The sequence below is a fragment of the Ornithorhynchus anatinus genome, chromosome 10, assembly GCF_004115215.2.
Source record: "Ornithorhynchus anatinus isolate Pmale09 chromosome 10, mOrnAna1.pri.v4, whole genome shotgun sequence".
NCBI lineage: Eukaryota > Metazoa > Chordata > Mammalia > Monotremata > Ornithorhynchidae > Ornithorhynchus > Ornithorhynchus anatinus.
In genome coordinates, this window is record NC_041737.1 from 46,951,166 (window position 1) to 46,972,302 (window position 21,137).

The 21,137-nt window shown below is 43.5% G+C and overlaps 1 protein-coding gene across 2 annotated transcripts in view; it reads left to right on the forward strand.

Moving 5' to 3' along the window:
- Window positions 1-17,922, forward strand: part of STRIP2 (striatin interacting protein 2) — a 33,961-nt gene extending 16,039 nt beyond the window's left edge. The window contains exons 15-21 of one of the 2 annotated variants that reach the window (XM_007670881.3): window positions 138-235; window positions 590-716; window positions 2,729-2,829; window positions 5,842-5,908; window positions 10,871-10,975; window positions 13,150-13,354; window positions 15,215-17,922. In XM_007670881.3, the coding sequence (XP_007669071.3) occupies window positions 138-235; window positions 590-716; window positions 2,729-2,829; window positions 5,842-5,908; window positions 10,871-10,975; window positions 13,150-13,354; window positions 15,215-15,465 (954 nt within the window). In that variant the 3' untranslated portion in view covers window positions 15,466-17,922. The remainder of the gene's footprint in view (window positions 1-137; window positions 236-589; window positions 717-2,728; window positions 2,830-5,841; window positions 5,909-10,870; window positions 10,976-13,149; window positions 13,355-15,214) is intronic. The other variant, XM_007670897.3, reaches the window with a different exon arrangement.
- Window positions 17,923-21,137: the final 3,215 nt, after the last annotated feature.

The following is a 21,137-nucleotide window of genomic DNA, read 5'->3' on the forward strand; positions in this document are numbered from 1 at the left end:
CAGGGAAATGCTTTGCAAAGTCAAAGGGCTAGTGAACTGCCAGATGACTGTAGGGAGTGACTTTGGGAGAGGGGCTGGACTTTTCCCAGTTCTGACCCTCTGGTTTGGGGGGCTGAGAACCCCATATCCTCTCACAGATTGCTCTGCTCAAGATCCTTCTGGCTGCAGCCCCCACCTCCAAGGCTAAGACGGATTCCATCAATATCCTGGCTGACGTCCTGCCTGAGGAGATGCCGTGAGTGGTCTCTAGATGAGCCAGTGGTCCTGATTGCTGGGGGGCAACTCCTAGGATGAGCCTAGGGGCATTGGGAGGGGAGCTTCTAAACCTCAGGCTTCTGAGGGAACCCCCGTTCCACCCAGACACTGACTGGAATTACCTAAGAGAATAGAACTGAGCTATTATTTCTCAGCTAGATAGTTTAGGCCCCAAAATCCACTCCAGAGGGGTCAGTTACATGGAGTCTTGGGGTTGACATTAACTAATACCCTCTCTGCACCCCGGATCAGTTTACCTGGCTGGGTGGCACTAGACTCCTGTTTCCGGTGGTAATGTTCCTCTTATCTTCTGCTCCCCTCTCCCTTGAACTAGCATCACAGTTCTTCAGAGCATGAAGCTGGGCATTGACGTTAACAGGCACAAGGAGATCATCGTGAAAAGCATTTCTGCTCTGCTCCTGCTGCTGCTCAAGCACTTCAAGTTGAACCACATCTATCAGGTGTGTGGCATGAAGGGACTCCTGAATGCTTGGCTGTGAGCCCCTCACGGGCCAATGAAGCACCTGACCTGACAGGATCCCGCCTGCCTAGAAGAGCCCGTCTCTCCTAATTAGAAGTCGGGGCAGGTAACTGGCTTCTAGTTAGGAGAGTTTTGAGATATGCAGGGAAGAAGGAGAGGCACAGAAACAGTGACTCCATTCTCTACCGGAAGTCACTCAGCTCTTGCCTCCGTGAGGCTGCTTCCTGTCGGACAGAAGTGTCTGGAAGGGGGTAACTAAACTAGAGTCAGTCATTTGTATTTATTGAGTGCTTTCTGTGTGTGGCACACTGTACTAAGTGCTTGGGAGAGTATAGTATAACAATTAACAGACACATTCCCTGCCCACAATGAACTTACAGCTACAGGGAAAGATGGGGTGTGGAAATGGGGGACATTGGCATTCCACATCCTCTTGATTGGGCAGGGAACATGCCCATGACTCTGTCATATTGTACTTTCAGACATGTTTAGTACAGTGCCCTGCACACAGTAAGTACTCAAAAATACCACTGGTTCCATCTGTTTTAGGGATAGTGGTTAATAGTATTTGAGTGCCTGCTTTTTGCAGCACACTATATAAACACTGAGAAAAAATACACGTGAAAATTAGACAGGGTCCCTGGCCTTTCAGGGGCTCACAATCTAAAGAAAGGGACTCTCACTACAGGAGATTTCTCTCTCTAGTGTCTTTAGTGTCTTTTATGTCCTCCTCCCCTTGTTGTCTAGCAAATCGACAAAAAGATTTTTAACTTTCTGATATCCAAAATAATCATGGTTGGAGAGAGGGGGGAGGCGTTAGGCCAGGCTCTCCAGATCTTGGGGAGTTAATGAGGCAGTCCACTGCTGTCCACTGCAGCTGATGTTTGAAGAGCATGCTGTGCCCAAGGGATGGTGAGTAAGGTGCTGCAATGGGGAGGAGAGAAGAAAGTGTCAGAGTGGTGGCAGGGAGAAGAGATGCAGCCCATTTAAAGGAGTGACTTTTCTGAGTTTGCCCAGGACTCCTGACTCGGGGTCCTGGGATGGTAAGCCCATTCAAATGCCAACTGCTGTTCTTGCTCCCTCTGTCTCCTGGTAACTGAGCGGCTCTCTGCCCACTCCCCTCCTCTGCCAGGCACCGAGGACTGCCAGTTGTCAGGGCCGCACCTGTCTCTGCTAAATCCTCATCAAGTGGGCTGTTGTGGGTCAGAGAGTCTGGGTTACAGAGTCCAAGTTCCCCCTGCTCCGTGCCTTTTCAGTTAATTGTATTTAATGAGCACTTCCTGTGTGCAGAGTTCTGCCCTAAGCACTTGGGAGAGTACAATATAACAGTATAACAGAGTTGGTAGACACATTCCCTGCCCACAACAAGCTTATAGTCTAGAGGGGGAGGCAGACATTAATAGAAAGAAATAAAGCCTCTTCTATTCCTGCTGGAGCTGGGACCCACCCAACTCAAGCAGACCTAGCACTTTCCTGCCCAGAGCCCAGAGTGCTTTTGCATAGGAGGTTCCTTAGGAACCTTAGGAGGTTCCTCTGGGGCCAAGCCAGGTTTAGATAGGAAAGAAGGTCTAAGAGGAGCAGCGTGGACAGTGGATAGAGCAGGGGGCTGGGGAGTCAGAAGGACCTGCATTCTAGTTCTGGCTTTGCCACTTGTCTGCTGTGTGACTTTGGGCAAGTCACATAACTTCTCTGTACCTCAGTTACCTCATCTGTTAAATGGGGATTATACCTGTGAATCCCATATGGAACATGGACCGTGTCCAACCTCATTATATTTCAGGGCTTAGAACAATGCCTGGCACAGAGTAAGCACTTAAATACACTGGGGAAAAAAGGGTTCTAATGTGCCACTAGAAGGTGATTTGGGGGCCTGAGCAGCTGAGGGAGTACTGTAAAGTCTGATGGCCAGCAGACTGCTTCTTTGGCAGCTCCCACTATCACAGCCGCCCCTGGACCAGGCTCACTGGCTGCTGTTTTGCTCTCTTCTTCCAGTTTGAATATGTATCTCAACATTTGGTGTTTGCCAACTGCATCCCATTGATCCTGAAGTTCTTCAACCAAAACATTCTGTCCTACATCACCTCCAAGAACAGGTAGGGATGTCTCCCGATGCTGGAGCTGGTGGAGGAGCGCTATACTAACTGCTGGGGTAGATTAATTCAATCTTATTTATTGAGTGCTGTGTGCAGAGCGCTTGGGAGAGTGCCATATAACAGTAAAGAGGCACATTCAGGTTGGACACAGTCCATGTCCCATATGGGGCTCTGTCTCAATCCTTTTTTACATATGAAGTAATGGAGGCCCAGAGACGTCAAGTGATACATGTCCAAGGTCACACAGCAGACAAGTGATGAGCTGGGATTAGAACCCAGGTCCTTTACTCTCCCAAAGACAGGAAAGCTGACTGAAATGGAGGTATTCTGTAGTTGTAAATGTAATTAGAAGTGATAAGTATATAAGGCAGAGGCTTCTAAGCCTTTCAATCGGGCAGAAATGAGAAAGAACTGAGTCCTGTTCTGAAGGCAGTAGCCTGAGCTCCCTTTGGTCTTGCTCCAAATCTCAGCACGTTCTCTTCTGTATGCTCTGCTGGGAATGTCCTGCTGGAGTGTGGTCCTAGTTGTTCTGGGAGAAACCTGGACAAAGACTGAAATCAGCCACCCCTGAGGACTTTCTGGGAAGAGGTGGGCTTTCCTTAAGGGCTGACATCTTTGTATTTTTATTTTTAATAGTATTTGTTAAGCACTTACTGTGTCAAGCACTGTCCTAAACTCTGGGGTAAATACAAGTTTATCAGATTGGACATGGTCCCTGCCCAACTTGGGGCTCACAGTCTAAATTGGAGGGAGGAGAATTTAATCCCCATTTTACAGATGAAGTAACTGAGGCCCAGAGAAGTTAAGTGACTTGCCCAAGGTTAAGGAGCAAGCAACTGGCAAAGCTGGGATTAAAACCCAGGTACTCTGACTCTTAGGGCCTGTAAAATGGAGATTGTAACTGTGAGCCCCATGTGGGACATGGACTATCCAACCTGATTGCCTTGTATCCAGCCCATAAAGCAGTACCTTTCAAGAGGTAAGCACTTTACAATTACCACCAAAAAAAAAAAAAGACAGATGCCTTCCATTCTCCATTTCAATAGTTCAGGTGTCACAGTTTTAAATTCTATTCCATGTGAAGTTAAACGTGCCCAAGTATCCCAGCTTTGGTCCCCCATTTATTTCAGCTTCTGACTCATGCCCACTGCATTATACTCTTTCCCCATGGCCCCAGCCCCTCCCCTCCCCTACCAGTTTTGAGAATGGATTCTGTTTCCAAACATGAACTGTTGGATCTCCCTTCCCTCCCTCCCTCTGCTCCATCACCTTTCCCAGCCTTTGCTTTGGAGCTGGTTTTGGAATTTGGGAAATAATTGCCAGATTCTTCATTTTATAAGTCAGCACATACTTTAATAATAATAATAATAATAATGTTGGTATTTTTTTAAGCGCTTACTATGTGCCGAGCACTGTTCTAAGCGCTGGGGTAGACACAGGAGAATCAGGTTGTCCCACGTGGGGCTCACAGTCTTAATCCCCACTTTACAGATGAGGGAACTGAGGCACAGAGAAGTTAAGTGACTTGCCCACAGTCACACAGCTGACAAGTGGCAGAGCTGGGATTCGAACTCATGAGCCCTGACTCCAAAGCCCGTGCTCTTTCCACTGCGCCACGCTGCTTCTCCAGTACTCCAGTATGGGCTAACTCTTATCGCCAATGCCCCCCTCCCCAAACACCCTCTTTACCCTTTCAAAGACAGGACAACTGACTGAAATGGAGGTATTCTGTAGCTGTAAATGTAAGTAGAAGCTATAAATGTATAAGGAAGAGGCTCCCAAGCTATTCAGACTGACAGCTCTCAAATTCCATTTTTATGTTTCTCTGGAACCTTTCATCTTGCAGTATATTCAGCTAGCTCTAGTGACCCTACTGGGACAAATGTGAAATAAATATTATTGTTCTACATCCAAACTGATTTCAATTAAACATGGAAATATGGTCTATTATGACTTTGACCAGAGAGACAATTTTTAAAAACTGAAGGATTGAATTGAAACTATACTTTCTATAAAATCTCATCCTGAAGAAAGGCAAAAAATTTCTAAATTAGTGAGGACTCTCTTGACCTTTCTGCTTGTTTTACTGTGACACAAGGGATTGAGAACATTTCCAGATAACCTTTAGGGATGCACATTCACAATTTTTTCTTTGCCTTCCTGTAGTCCTCTTTCATCTTTAAAGAAATAAAAGTTGTTGTAACTTCAAAAATTGCTGCCTTGCCTGAACAGTTCAAGTGAAAGGATATTCTTAGAGAAGCAGTGTAGTTTAGTAGATAGAGCATGGGCCTGGGAGTCAGAAGGACCTGGGTTAATAATAATGTTGGTATTTGTTAAATGCTTACTATGTGCCGAGCACTGTTCTAAGCGCTGGGGTAGACACAGGGGAATCAGGTTGTCCCACGTGAGGCTCACAGTTAATCCCCATTTTACAGATGAGGTAACTGAGGCACAGAGAAGTTAAGTGACTTGCCCACAGTCACACAGCTGACAAGTGGCAGAGCGGGATTTGAACTAATGACCTCTGACTCCCAAGCCCGTGCTCTTTCCACTGAGCCGTGATCTAATCCCCGCTTTGCTACATGTCTGTTTTGTGACCTTGGGCAAGTCACTTAACTTCTATGCCTCAGTTATCTCATCTATGAATTGGGGATTAAGAGTGGAAGCCTCATGTGGGACAGGGACTGTGTCCAACCTGATTAACTTGTATCTATCCCAGTGTTTAGAACAGTGTTTGGAACATAGTGCTTAACAAGTACCATAATTATTAAATATTATTATCATTATTATTGTTACAGTGACCATTTAACTACCAGGGTTGGCTTCTGGTTGAGTAGCAGAATGGCCCTGAGATATACCCTCCCCACTTTTGGAAGCATTTATTCATTCATTCAATAGTATTTATTGAGCGCTTACTATGTGCAGAGCACTGTACTAAGCTCTTGGAATGTACAATTCCGCAACAGATAGCAGTGGCCTAACACCTGGCCTCTTCCTTTCTACCCCCTGCAGCATCTCTGTCCTGGATTATCCCTACTGCATTGTCCAAGATCTGCCTGAGCTCACTGCTGAAAGCCTGGTAAGGAGAAGAAAATGGCGCCATGGGAGGGAATGGTGCTTTCTGGCTCTTGTTCTGCAGCTCGGCTGTCTCTCCGCTCGGGGCCTTAGAAAACTGAACTGAGCCCAGAAAGAGTAACAAATGACAAGGAAGAGAAGCTGTCGCCTAGGAGAAACACAATTGCGAGCTGATCGCTCACTGAGGGGGCAGGTGTCCTCCAGTACATAAACAACAAGGAAATGTGGGTACCGTGAAAGGCGGAACAACGGAGATGAATTGTCTATGAACATTTAGACTAAAGAGCCGGAAAATCTTCCAGCTTTGCAAATTGATGGAATATATATATTTTTTTAATAAAGGTCTTCAGAAAATGGTGCAAACCCTTCCACTTAAACTAGGGAAACAGTGGCATCTGGTGGTTAATCTTGGTAATCACCTTATTTTCCTCCACTTCCCGCTCACCTAATTTCAGTTAAATTAGTGGATCATCATGATTATCACATTATTTATTGAGTGCTTACTATGTACAGAGCACTGTACTAAGCACTTGGGAGACTACAATACAACAGAGTTGGCAGAGATTTTCCCCGCTCACAATGAGTTTATAGTCTAAAGGGATGTGTAATGAGATTATAATTAGGTTTAAGTGCAATTTGGGGCACCAGTGAACCATATTACTGCAGAGTTCTAAACTTTAAATCTCATTTCAGCCCCTGGGTGAAACAACAGGTTCATCTGGTGGTCATTTTGGCTAATTACTGATTTTCCTCCCATCCCAGTATTTGTGACTGATGTATGTACCTTGCGTGTGCTTTGTGGCATGTGGTTCTTCCTGCCTTATAAGAGTGGAATTTGGAAACAGAGTGGTGAAAACAGCACTAAGAATAACTCCTAGCCACAATATCTTTTTGTCTTTTTGTGTATGTGGTGTGTAAGCTCCTCCTCCAGACCATAAACTCCTTGTGGGCAGGGGACATGTATACCAACTCTGTTATATTCTTGTCATCATTGGTATTTCATGGACTCTTATGTGTGCATTGGACTAAGCTCTCTCAACCATTGAATACAATGCTCTGCCCGGAGTAAAATGCTCAATGAATATGATTGATTATTGAAAGGAACTGTTAGCCACACTTCCACACATGAGCCCCATTCACAGATGGTCGAGACCTTCACATTTGAATATCAAGAACCCATATGTATACATATATAGAGTGAAAGCCCTTAGGATGGTCGGATCACTAATAACTGTTCAAGATCACTTAGAACACTGTAAGCCCTGAAAAAAAGTTTAAAGGCAAAATGCAATTGCTTTTGGTCTCCTATTACTAACTTGAGTCTCCAAATACAGTGGAAGATAGGGGATTTTTATGGTGAATTTGAAATACCAGTCTGACTCAGGCTTCTCCCTCAGATCTCCTTTTCCTTGTTTTAAGTAATTCTCTCAGTAATTGCACCTCATAAACCTGACCTAGAAGTACTGTGGTTTTAGCAGTTTCCCAGAGGAAGAGATAAGAACAACTTCAGGAAGTATAGCAGATTTGAGTTAAAATAGCAGTTCATTCAGTGGTATTTAATGGACCACTTACTGGGTGCAAAGCACTAGAGTTACCACTAGAGAAGACTGCAGTAGAGAATTAAACAAGACTCAGGTTCACAATCTAAATCCAGGGCTGAGACACTGGGCACTGACTTGTGGGGAGAGATTAAATACATACACAGAGCAATAAGAGGGGACAAAGAGCACCAGATATTGTGGTCGATGGAGCCATTTATAGGTTTTTGACCGCTTAAATTACCCAGAGTTCAAAAGTTACAATGCTTCAAAATCTTTGGTGACACACTGGCACAAATAAAGTCCCTCATGACTCTGCTGGTGCAAGGCAGATCAAAAAAGAAGGTCCAGGATAGCATGATGGAAGGGTTGTTCTAAATGCTGCTGCTTGTCCGTCCAAAAGCAAGATGACTTCTGATCCCTTTAGGCCCCAAACATGTAATACTCATCCGTTTTGTGAGGAGATGGCTCGGATGCCTTTAGCTGAGCCTGGAGCAAGTAAGAGGGAATTTGAAAAGGAAAGTTTGGATTTGCTAAGAGTGCCAAAAGGCTAGTGTGGGAGGCTTGTTTGACGTTGCTTTGGTCCATAAGGCTGGTTACCAGTACAATGATGTTTGGGAGCTAATGAGGTGGATGCTGTATTCCAGATGAGGGAAATATATATGTGATGGGTTGAATACCAAGAAGTTTATTTGTACTCCAACTTCCACCACAAAAAAAGAAACAGGAGGTGAAGTGGGGTGGGGGGGAGGAAGAAAAAGATAAGCAGTTTTAGGAGAAGAATCCCAGATTTTCAGCAAAACTAAAAATATTTCTGGAGAACTGAGGGTGTGGACAGTCAAATAGTTACCTGTGAAACAGGTCAAAGAGAGAAATCGGTAGAAATGTGGCACTTGGTACCCACTTTTGCTGTTAAGCTGGCAGAAGGGAAAAATCACTCTGGGGTCGGCCCTCTTGAGAAGGCAGTTCACCACAGTGACTTACTTCAAGTCCAGACCTACCTCGGATGCATATTGTGAAAAGCAAGGCAGGAGGCTAGCTTGCTGTTCCCTGAGGAAACATTAAAGAAAGAAGAAAACTGTCAGCTGAGGAGGCTGTGGTCAGGGAGGGAGGCTGTGGCGCATTTCTTGGGTCTCCTGTAGCAACTACGAGATAAAGCAGGGCAGAACCAGTTTTTTGTCCCTCAATCATCATCTTTTGACCAGCTGGAGAAGTGCAGGGTTCTCTGGCCCCTAGGTTTCTCGCTGAATAATCGACCTGTTCCATAATTGCTCCCTCTGTCTTGGAGCTGAGAGAGCGCCTGCCCAACGTTAGTCATGAGGAGGAAATGTATTACAGTAAACCCGCCTACTGACTCAGTTCCCTTTTCAAAAAAGAAATAGTGCCACTTCCATTAGGCACACATGGGGGCTATTGTATAGTTCAGGCAGAGGGTTGGAAGTGCACTGATTTCTGCCCTCAGAGGTGTACAGAGAGCTCTTACCAAATGCATGGTTTGAGTTAATCCTAAGAGAGGACTCCTATCTCTTAGTCCCAGTGTTTCCCTTACCCTCAAACTTTTTGTCCCGTGGAAGTGCCCAAAGCCCTTGAGGATCAGGGCTATTTCAGGAAGGTGTTTGCTTTAAAATGTATTTTTCAGAGGAAATCTGGACACACTACATAGCGTTAAATCCCCCTCTCCCTTGCTGAATCTTGCTCTCTTCCCCAGTTCCTCTCCCTCCTTATAAGCACCCCCCGCTTCCCCATTATGAATAACTCGGGTTTCAACTGGACAACAAGGACTACTTTTGTGATTTATCTGACCTGTGGATTGTGTCTCCGAACCAAACACTCAAAATTCAATCAGTTCTCCCAAAATATGAATGTTGTGTCCCTGAAAAACCCCAGGCTAAAGGGGTTTCCTTTTATTTTTTCCTTTTGGTATGGTATTTTTTAATATATTCCTTTTATTTTTCTGGTATTTATTAAGTGCTTACTTTGTGCCAGGTACTGTAATAGCGCTAGGGACACAGTCCCTGTAAGCTTGTTGTGGGTAGGGCCCTTAGTACAGTGCTCTGCTCACGTACCTGCTCAACAAATACCATTGATAATGATAAAAGGACTCACAGACTTAATCTCTGCTTTACAGAGGAGATAACTGAGGCACAGAGAAGTGAAGGGACTTGCCCAAGGCCACACAGTAGACAAATGGCAGAGCAGGGGTAGAAACCTTGTCCTCTGACTCCCAGGCACATGATCTATCAGGCCATGCTGCTTCGCTGCACAAATGCTTCATACTCTTCCCAAACCACATCGCTGGGTGGCTTAGTGAATTGATTGATGAAGGGCCTGGGAATCAGAAGGACCTGGGTTTTAATCCATGTTCTGCCACTTGTCTGCTCTTTGACCTTTGGCAAGTCACTTAACTTCTCTGTGCCCAAGTTACCTCATCTGTAAAACAGGGATTAAGACTGCGAGCCCTATGTGAGACAAGGAATGTGTCCAACCCAATTACCTTGTATCTACCCCGGCTGTATGTGCTATGCTTGGTGCATAGTAAATGCTTAACAAATACCACAATTATTGTTTATTATTATTATTATTATGCTGCCAGATGCAGGTTGTCAGAAAACTATTCCCTAATTCTGCAGCAGCATGCTACCCCAAACACATAATCAAAGCATTCCTCATCATAAAACTGACCATTTGCAGATCTGAAATCGCACATGTTGTTGTATCTGTCCCTGAAAAATACCTCATTTCTAGGCTATCATCCTCTTATGATGATTGATTGTTTGCATCCAACTCTTGAAAAATCATCTTACTTTGAAGCTATTTGAAATATTTGCTACATTCCCTCTTCTCCCTCCTGTTTCAAAAGAAAAGGTCAGTCAAGCACACTCTGGTTGTGGAAGAGGAGATGGAGAACTCATCTTCCAAATGTCAAACCTCTCTCACATGGAGATCTCTAGTGCAGACTGACTTAAAAATAGCAAAGCATTGGGCACTGTCCTTTTTTCACTGCAGAAAAATTGTGAGCGAATGGAGGAGTAATTCCCCCTCTATTTTCTATCTCCCAGAGGGAAGCCACAAAGGGAGTCCTGCTTGAACTATCAGGTCACTGATTTTATCTTTGTGTCCTCCTGACAGCTAATACTATTCTCAGGGTTGCATCTTTTGTGCCAACAGCAGCCTTTTCAGAGGCCCTTTCCGACGGTGGGCAAAGTGTATGCCTCTGTGTCTGGGTGACTCTCCCCTACACCCAACCCCACTGGGACATCATCAGTCTGAAATAGCACTAGAGAAGCCTGTCTTCCCAGGCTGAATAACAGTCGATGAGTAGCATTCCTGCTGGAGTTTCTATGGGGAAAAAAAAGCTATGTGACAATTGTGGTAAGCCTGAATACCTTCTCGGTTTCATTTTGTTTTTCATTTTATGTTGACTGTAGGAAACTGGAGAAAACAACCAGTTCTGCTGGAGGAATCTTTTTTCCTGTATCAATTTACTGAGGGTACTCAACAAGTTGACTAAATGGAAGCATTCCAGGACTATGGTGAGCTGGGCCCAAAATCCTACTGAGGACTGAATAAATGCAGAGCCCTCAAACTCTGGGCACTTATCTGGGAAAAATGGCTTCCTCCTCTGCCATTTCAGAGGCCATTCCCACTCTTTGTAGAAATGTTTACTTTTCCATTTAAAGGAAATGTCAAGAGGACTGGTCTAGAATACTATATTTCAAATTTCCTTCCAGACAGTGAAAATAGAGTGACTACCAAATCAGTCACTTGCTGGTTTATGGCAGGCACCGGGGCCTAACACTGGCATTATTCTGTGCTCTCTTCACCCATACATGGGAAGCAGCATGACCTAGAGGATAGAGCACAGGCCTGGAAGTCAGGAGGACCTCCTGGGTTCTAATCCCAGCTCCTCCAATTGTCTGGTACGTGACCTTGGGCCAAGTCACTAAATTTCTCTGTGCCTTAATTACCTTATCTGTAAAAATGTGAATTAAAACTGTAAGCTGTGAGCATTCTGTGGGACATGGATTGTGTCCAGTCTGATTATCTTGTAACTACTCCAGTGCTTAGTACAGTGCCTGACATATAAAAAAATATATATGGGTCTTGCATGTAAAAAAAAAAAAAATCTCTGCATCAACTTCAGAATGGCCTGCACACCTGCCTGTTTACTTGTTCATTTTACTCTGTGCCTCAAGTGGGAACATGACTCACAGGGGTGAGAGGGTGATCTGTGATCTCTGGACATTTGATATTTGCCCCACCCTCAACACCCCAGCACTTATGGACATATCATTAAATCATATATTATGATATTTATATTTAGAATATAATGTCTGCCTCCCCTTCTAGACTGTAAGCTTGTTTGGGGCAGGGAATATGTCTGCCAACTCTGTTGAGTTGTACTAATAGTAATAATGATTATGGCATTGGTTAAGCACTTACTATATGTTATGGTATTGGTTAAGCACTTACTATGTGTCATGCACAGTTCTAAATGCTGGCATACATAGAATTAGGTTGGACACGGTCCATGTCCCACATGGGACTCACAAGATCTTAGTACGGTGCTCTGCATATTTTAAGTGCTCAATAAATACTATTCATTGATTGACTGATAGATCAAGAGATGCTGCCCAAACCACTATTACTATAATCCATCCCTTCATGCAGGTTCTCTGTTCTAAAGTCTCAGAAGTTAGGCTCTTCCATCTTAATGGGAGACTCCATCCCCATCATCATAGGAGAGGACAAAAAAGGAACAAACAGAAGAATTTTCCTATTTCTTAAGCATATTGATGCCTATGGCCTTCAAATGCAACACTCTGACATTAGTGATATGGGCTGGTAAAAATTTTGGGGGTAGTTCAATATTTGGTCCTTTCCCGGCAGTGTTGTAGATACCACATGTCACAGGCCATAGCTAAAAAAGTAAAACTAACAGTAGTTTATAAGTAATTGAAGACTGTAAGCTCGTTATGGGCAGGGAACATATCTGCTAATTCTGTTGCATTATACTCTCCCAAGCACTTAATACAGGCTCTGTACGTGCTAAGAGCTCAATAAATACCATTGATATAAATTGGCTCTTGTTATCTGAACAACAATCGTGAGAAAAAGGGCAGGATTATTTTCTCATGGAGGATATTAAAATACTAAAAGAGGAAAGGGTTGGCACAAGATCACAGAGCACATCTAGGTCTGAATCTCAACTGGACCCCAACATGCTGCTCAACACTTTGCCTCCTCTTTCTTTGGAATGAGCATGATCAAATCCAGAAGATTCAGAATATTGCTAGCAGCTCAAAGCTTCTGTGGCCAGGAAACTTCTGTCTTGTAAGCAACCCTCTAAAGATGCACCCAAAAATAGATTTTGGTTTCATTTTGGCATTCAGTTCACCCATTGGGTTGCTGCTTACGAGTCTTTCCTTGTTAAACTGGCAAGGTAATGAAATATAACATGGCTAGGTCACTTCCTATCTGGGTTTAATGCAGTTGTGGTGATAGGAGGAGAAATGTGGTATTTGATCACGAATGGGTACTAAAATAATAATAATAGAGTGAAGAGTGTCTCAAGGGCTACCCCTCTTTAATCTAACTATCCAAGCAGACTGGGCCATCTGGCAAGCTGGTGATGCCCAAAAGTTTTCCGAAATTCCATATGCCCTTTCTCATGGGCCTGGCTCTTCTCTCCTCTTTCACTGTACAGATGCTAGTCGTGTTTAAGTCGGCACCAATCCTGAAACGGGCACTGAAGGTCAAACAGGCCATGATGCAATTGTATGTCCTGAAATTGCTGAAGATCCAGACCAAATATCTGGGGCGACAGTGGAGAAAAAGCAATATGAAGACCATGTCTGCCATTTATCAGAAAGTACGGCACCGTATGAATGATGACTGGGCTTATGGAAATGGTGAGTGTTTGTGCTCGAAACTCCCAACTCAGAAGATTTTTTTTTTTTACTCTTCGATCAGCACTCAGTGGTAATTAGTGAGTACTTACTGTGTAGAGAACACTGTACTAAGTGCTTAGGAGAGAACAATACAACTGAATTGGCAGATGCAGTCCTTTCCCACAAGGAGTTTACAATCTAGAAGGGGAGACAGACCTGAATATAAATAAGTAAATTACAGATATTTACATAAGTACTGTGGGGCTAAAAGTGGGATAAATATCAAGTGCTTTTCCTTCATCACCCTTCCTAGTCCCAGGGGGGTTATATAAGTCAACTTTTCTGATGAAAATTGTTCTTTGCCCTGGGACAGGAGTTCAGGCTAATGCAGGACTTTTGTCTGCTGATGGATTTAGCCTGCTCAAATATGGACTATAATATGTAGTCAGTCTACCCCAGCGCTTAGAACAGTGCTTGAAAAATAGTAAGCACTTAACAAATACCATAATTATTTTTATTACATTTAATGAAGCTTGAATTTACTTAGCTTTCTCAAATTATTTCTCGAGCCATCCGACATTCCTGAGAGGTAAGAAGGGCCTGGGATCCTAACCCTCTTTTTGGAGGAAATTGAAACTCAAAGCTCGTAATAATAATGTTGGTATTTGTTAAGCGCTTACTATGTGCAGAGCACTGTTCTAAGCGCTGGGGTAAACACAGGGGAATCAGGTTGTCCCACGTGGGGCTCACAGTCTTAATCCCCATTTTACAGATGAGGGAACTGAGGCACAGAGAAGTTAAGTGACTTGCCCACAGTCACACAGCTGACAAGTGGCAGAGCTGGGATTTGAACTCATGAGCCCTGACTCCAAAGCCCGTGCTCTTTCCACTGCGCCACGCTGCTTCGTAACTTCCCCAAGCCACTCAGCATCTCACTGGAAGAAGATGGGTTAAAATCCAAATTTCCTAAATTTTCAGCCTATTCCCTTTCTGCTCAAATAATCAATCAACCAACCAATGGCATTTATTGAACACCTGAATACAGAGCATTGTACTAAGCACTTGGGAGTGTTCCATGAAAGCAGGGAATCTGTAGAGCTGTTCTGTTGAAAGCTCAGAACTCTGTCTCAAGGGATGGGAGGGTAGGGGAGGTCTGTTTTTCCTGTTAATCATAAGCTCCTTGAGGGTAGGGATCATGCCTTCTAATTCTATTGTACTTTCTTAAGCACTTGATACAGTGCTGTGTCCCACAAATGCTCATTCCTTCTAAGTCTCTGACAATATCCAAGAGTTTCCAATCAGGGTGGAAAATAATAATAATATTTGTTAAGTGTTTACTATAAACCAAGCATTCCACTGAGTCCTAGATACAACATAACCACGTCCCATATGGGGCTCACAGGCTAAGTAGGAGGAAAAAAAGTATTGAATCCCCATTTTGCAGATAAGGGAACTGAGGCTCAGAGAAGTTAAGTGACTTGCCCAAGGTCACACAGACATGTGACAGGGCTGGGATTAGAACCCAGATTCTCTGACTTCCAGGCCTGTGCTTTTTCCAGTAAGCCACGCTGTTTCTGTTGGCGTTCCCTCTAGACTGAAAGCTCACTGGGGCAGAGAATGTGTCTTTCAACTCTGTAATATTGTACTCTCCCAACCACTTAGTACAGTGCTCTGCACACAGTAAGCGCTCAATAAATACGATTGATTTCTGATCCATTAACTCTTTGAAATCTGTCCATCCCAATCCTCACCCCCTCTACAATTTTTGCCCTCTTAATGCCCTTTGCTTTGCATATGATAGGTAATTCGATAATTCCATTGATTAATTGATTAGCCCTGATGCCACAAGTCATTCTCTCCCTTGCTCTTTTCCAAATGCAGACATTGATGCCAGGCCATGGGATTTTCAAGCAGAGGAGTGTACCCTGAGGGCCAACATTGAAGCCTTTAACAGTCGGCGGTACGATAGGCCCCAGGACTCTGAGTTTACACCCGTGGACAACTGCTTGCAAAGTGTGCTGGGCCAGAATTTGGAACTTCCTGAGGACTTCCATTATTCCTATGAACTCTGGCTGGAGAGGGAGGTGTTTTCCCAGCCTATTTGCTGGGAGGAGCTACTGCAGAACCAATAACCAGGCTCTTCCAGTGCCTCCAAAGTGCTGAATGCCATGGACAGGTTGTGCTTGGAAAAAGTAACCTTCCTCCCCAGCCCTGGAGACTGACTTTGTTCTGACCCAGTCCAGGCACGTGGCAGGGCCTGGCCCAGCCCAGATCCAGTCTGGGGGATTAGGGGCAGTTCTGGGGCTAATCCCGGGGTTTAATAATAATAATTATAATAATGATGATGATGATGGCATTTGTTAAGTGCTTACTATGTGCTGAGCACTATTCTAAGCACTAGTTCTTCTTCAGAACTGATTTAAATTGACCTTGGGGCTTGGACCAAAGTTGACTCTCCTATTCTCTACTGTGTTTCACCTGCCCTTGAGGAGAACTGAATTCCCAGATCAACCCCAGGAATGAACCAGCCTCTCAGGGATCCTCTAGCAAGTTACTCTGGAAAGAAGCGGTCTTCTCCTGAGTCCACTGATGGACTCTACTCCATCCAAATTCCTGATAGACTTGGCCGGAATCAGATCGGCCTCCAGGTGGTGGAAAAAATTTGCTGGAGCTTTTTTGCTCAGTGGCAACCACCCTGCTGGGAAACCTCTAGTCCTCCTCATTTCAACCAGGCAGTGACTCCAGGATGGGGAGGGAGGATTCAGAGGCAACAAATATCTTACTGTTCAACCCAGGATCCCTTGGGCTTACCTTTGGGCTTTGCAAAAACAGCTTGGAAATGAGACCCTAATTTGAACAGGTGACAACTCAGAATCACTGATTTTAAATGGAACCGCCAAGAAGCTCTGAATTAATCTGAGACCTTTTTTTTCCAGCTTCAATTTTCATTTGAAGAATGAATCTACTGTTTTATAAAAACAGGGGCCCTCCCCTGTGAAAATGTGGCATTATTCAACCACCCGTGCATGTTAGAGAAAGATGCAGTGTTTAGGATGTATTCTTCACACTGTCTTGCTTGATTTGTTTCCGATCCTTGTCCTCTTTTGAGAAGAGGGATTTCCTGGGGTGTTATGAGAAATAATAGCATATGTGAAAATCCAGATTTCCTCGGAGTGTTACAAAATCAAGGAACAGCTCCAATCCTGGAATGACTGAGCAGAAAATAACCCTTTTTACCCAATTCACGTTTAAATTGAGAAGTTGACTCCCAGAGATATTATTTATTGTGAGAATGTCTTCTGTGTTCCCGTTCTATTTATTTTTTAATTGAATGGAACAAGAATGTAGATCCGCATTTTTCTCCTTTCTGGATTAATGATTTTTCCTTCTATCTCGATCATTTGGGAGTGTCATGTGGAGTTTGAGAAACACTGTTTCTGCCTACAATCATTGTAGGCTTCTGATAATGTAAGTGTTGGTGTGCAAACATTTTAATGCTCCCCTGAGCTCCAATAGAACTATTGACTTCATAACAGAGTGAGGGTTGAGCTACCTTGAGCCGTTTGGCTTCTCTACTTACCTTCTCCTTCTCTTCCAAACCATATGCCATCCTCTTGTCGTCCTAATCCATTGCTTTTCTTCCTTTCCAATATCCCCCTAATCCCCTTCCTCCTTTGTGGTGGCGCCAGCCAGCATTCATTACGGGTGCCAAAAGGAGCATTCAGAGCCCCCGTGGGCATCACCACTCCATTCTGCACCTGAATACCTACAACCCCCATTTTCTAGTCATGGCAAAATGGATGCTGCACCATGAAGAAGGAATGCTATTCTTTTGAAGAGAAAAGAGCAAGGGAATTTGGATGTTTGCTTTTGTGATCTTTAAGCCAGTGGGAATTCAGCTCACAGAAAGGCAGTAGCAAAAGTGAATGTTTTGTATAGATAAAGCATCAAATGACCAGGTTTTTTGCAGAATTTATGATCACACCTAAGGTGGTCAAAAGAATTGGTTGTGCTCAGGATTGGATTGAATTGGACCAGCAGTGCTTCTCATGAAACTTGTTTAAAAAGACAATTTTGGAGAAAATAAGGGATAAATCTATTTACTTAATGCTTACTTTTGTCTCAAAAATGAACGGTTCACCTCTTCAAGTGCATGTGCATGCCCCTAGCATATAGGATAATGAGCAGTGTTAGTATTTAATATGCTCTGATTTTTATTAACTATTTTTAATAATTCTCTCCTGGTCAATTTATTCTCATCGTGTAGATAAGGGAAACAACACAATCAAAATCACAAAGCAAGTGCTTGGCAGGACTGGGGAGAAGAACTCAGGGGTTTTGCCTTCCAAACCAGTGCTTCATTCTAAAAACTCATTAAAGAGAATCAGAATGTCTGTGCAGTCCTACAAGCAGCTGTGATGGATCTTCCAGTTTGAGAAGTCACTGACATGACCAGAAATAGAAACAGACTCCCCTGCCTTTAATAAGTGGTATTCTCCAATGAAGTGACTTTGGTTAATTGACTTGGTAATTTCCACTGTTGAAGATGTATGTCCCATTTGTATTAAACACTATTGATTCAAACTGTATTTTTCACCCTGGAAATAGCTTTTATAAGTCTTAGCTAATTCATGGTGTTTTCTAATCCCTAGAACTTGACTCTCAAATCCTCGCACCTTAAGCGATTTGTTTTGAGTGGTATTTTGGAAGAGGGTAGGGAACACTAGACTTGTTATTTTTATGAACCTCTTATTTAGGCTTGATGAATTGCAGGAATTCTGGCAAATCATCTGCAAAAAAGCCTACTTCCCTAATGTTAAGCCCTGGCACCTAATCACACCTTGGCACCTGATGTCCTTTAAAGCTGAAGGTAAAATTCAATACTCTTCAGCTCCCATTCACTCTTTTCCTGCATTTTTATAGAATTTGTCATAAGGAACTACTTTTTAAAAAAAATATAGACCTCAGCAATATAAAACATTAGGATTGATTGGGTGCCTTAGAAATGATGATTACCACTAATGACAGAATAATAATACATTTATTTACTATTGAGCTTTCCCAGTGAGTTATATCCCAAAACACATTAAGGACTAAATATGATTAAAGAATGATATTAATCATCCAAATGTAAAGGAACAATTTTGTACCTTGGAGTGCCCTCTGCTGTTTCATTTCATTTTAACCAATAGAATGACAAAATCCTCCATCACAAAAAGTAAGATTGGTGAGGGAAAGAAGATGATTTACTTCTTTCATAACCCTACACCCAACAGTGTGCTATTCATGGGTGACAGCAAAAGAGATCTTTCAGGTCAAATTATACAACTCCTGAAGAGCAAAGAGAAAACATTAAGATCGGCCTTACGTTGGCAAATAAAGCACCGTAAAATAGTGTGCTTTTTTGAAAAGTATGTATGTGAGCATGTTTTGTTGATCAGTACCAGTGGGTGGTCCAAACGTTTCTACAGGTATTCCCATCAAGAAGCCACTGGTAGCCAATGAGGATTCCTGGCCAAAAGCGAATTTTGCAAATCATGAACTATTCATACTGAAGAAACATCTGGCAGATTCAAACACTTGGAAGAATGTTTGGCTCTTCGTCTTCACTCAAAACATTAATATTTCACACCTTTTCGAAATGAAAGAAATATTTCTATTTTGGAAATGTGTTTCAGCAAAATTAGTGATTGCAATGGAAACAAACATTTGATCTGTTCAAATACATTTTTTTATTTTCCCATCATAATTTGAGCTACAGGTAGATTGGTTAATGCACAGACAAACCCAAAACCTAGTTTTAGTCATTAATTTCAATTCTCCTTCCCCACCCCTCTCTTTTATCACTAAAACTTTTTTTCGGTCTCACTTTCAAGTTGCAAGGTTAGCTAGTTCATTTTTTGCCTCCTTTCTCTTCCCTCTGGAAGGAATGACTGGTGGGAGTTGCATATATTTTTGTTGAAATACATATACTATTTTGAAAATTCTTCCCATTATAGTTGTGGCCCAAGCAAAGGAGAACAGGGTTTTAAATGATGGGGCAAAAGGGAAGACAAACAGGAGAAGTTGTTCTATAAACTGGGACCAACCCAAAAATATGGGAAGAGGAGCAAATGGCATTTCAAGAACCCTGTTGAGCTGATTGGAAAGGCCAAGTTGGGGATTTGAGGAGCCTCAGTCCATGTCGATGTCAGTGTCTTCCACTTTCCTCACGGGCATGTTGCCACAGCTCAATTGGACAGCCCAGGACTGAAAAAGTGGCTACTTCCCCCGACTTACACAGATAATGGGGCACCCTTGTCATTCTGTTTAAGACCAAAATGACTCAGCCCCATGCACATGGCATGGAGATTTTCTTGGTCAGTTTCAAGAGCTTTCTCTGTTGATTTGGTTGCAGTGTTTGTGCCTTCGATGCATTTAGCTAAAAATGAAAACAATAGGCCATTAATCTTTTCTACTGCAGTAATTCTTGATTGGTTTACTGAGTGAAATTATGATTTTGCAATTAAGATCTACATTTCAGTCCTACTCCTTTACCGTCTAAGTGTGGCCTAGTGAAGCTGTGTGACCGTGGGCAAGTCACTTAACTTCTCTGTGCCTCAGTTACCTCATCTGTAAAATGGGGATTAAGACTGTGAGCCCCACGTGGGACATCCTGATTCCCCTGTGTCTACCCCAGCGCTTAGAACTGTGCTCGGCACATAGTAAGCACTTAACAAATACCAACATTATTAAGATTATTAAAAGTGCTCGGGCCCTCGAGTCTGGGTTCTAATTCAGCGTGGCTCAGTGGAAAGAGCCTGGGCTTGGGAGTCAGAGGCCATGGGTTCGAATCCCTGCTCTGCCACTTGTCAGCTGTGTGACTGTGGGCAAGTCACTTCACTTCTCTGTGCCCCAATGCCCTCATCTGGAAAATGGGGATGAAGACTGTGAGCCTCACGTGGGACAACCTGTTGACCTGTATCTACCCCAGCACTTAGAACAGTGCTCTTCATATAGTAAGTGCTTAACAAATACCAACATTATTATTATTATTATGGTTCCACCACATGTCTGCTGTGTGATCTTGGGCAAATCACTTCCCCGTGCCTCAGCTTCCCTCATCAGCAAAATAGGGCTCCAAAAGCTGTTGCACACCCCTACATAGACCTAATGTGATAGAGAAGCAGCGAGGCTCAGTGGAAAGAGCCTGGGCACGGGAGTCAGAGGTCATGGGTTCGAATCCCCACTCTGCCACACTTGTAAGCTGTGTGACTGTGGGCAAGTCACTTCACTTCTCTGGGCCTCAGTTCCCTCATCTGGAAAATGGGGATGAAGACTGTGAGCCTCACGTGGGACAACCTGATGACAGTGTAACTACCCCAGCGCTTAGATTCTATTCTATTTAGTTGCCATTGTTTTTAGGAGATGTTCTTCCCCTTGACTCTATTTATTGCCATTGTTCTTGTCTGTCCATCTCCCCCGATTAGACTGTAAGCCCATCAAATGGCAGGGACTGTCTCTATCTGTTGCCGACTTGTTCATTCCAAGCGCTTAGTCCAGTGCTCTGCACATAGTAAGCGCTCAATAAACACTATTGAATGAATGAATGAATTAGAACAGTGCTCTTCACATAGTAAGCACTTAAATAGCATTATTATTCCGGTTCCACCACGTGTCTGCTGTGTGACCTTGGGCAAATGACTCCCTTGCACCTCAATTCCCTCATCAGTAAAATGGGGATTCCAAAGCCGTGGGTCCCCCTATTTAGACCTAATGTGGTACTTGATTTTGTATCTACCCCGGCGCTTAGTACAGTGCTGGG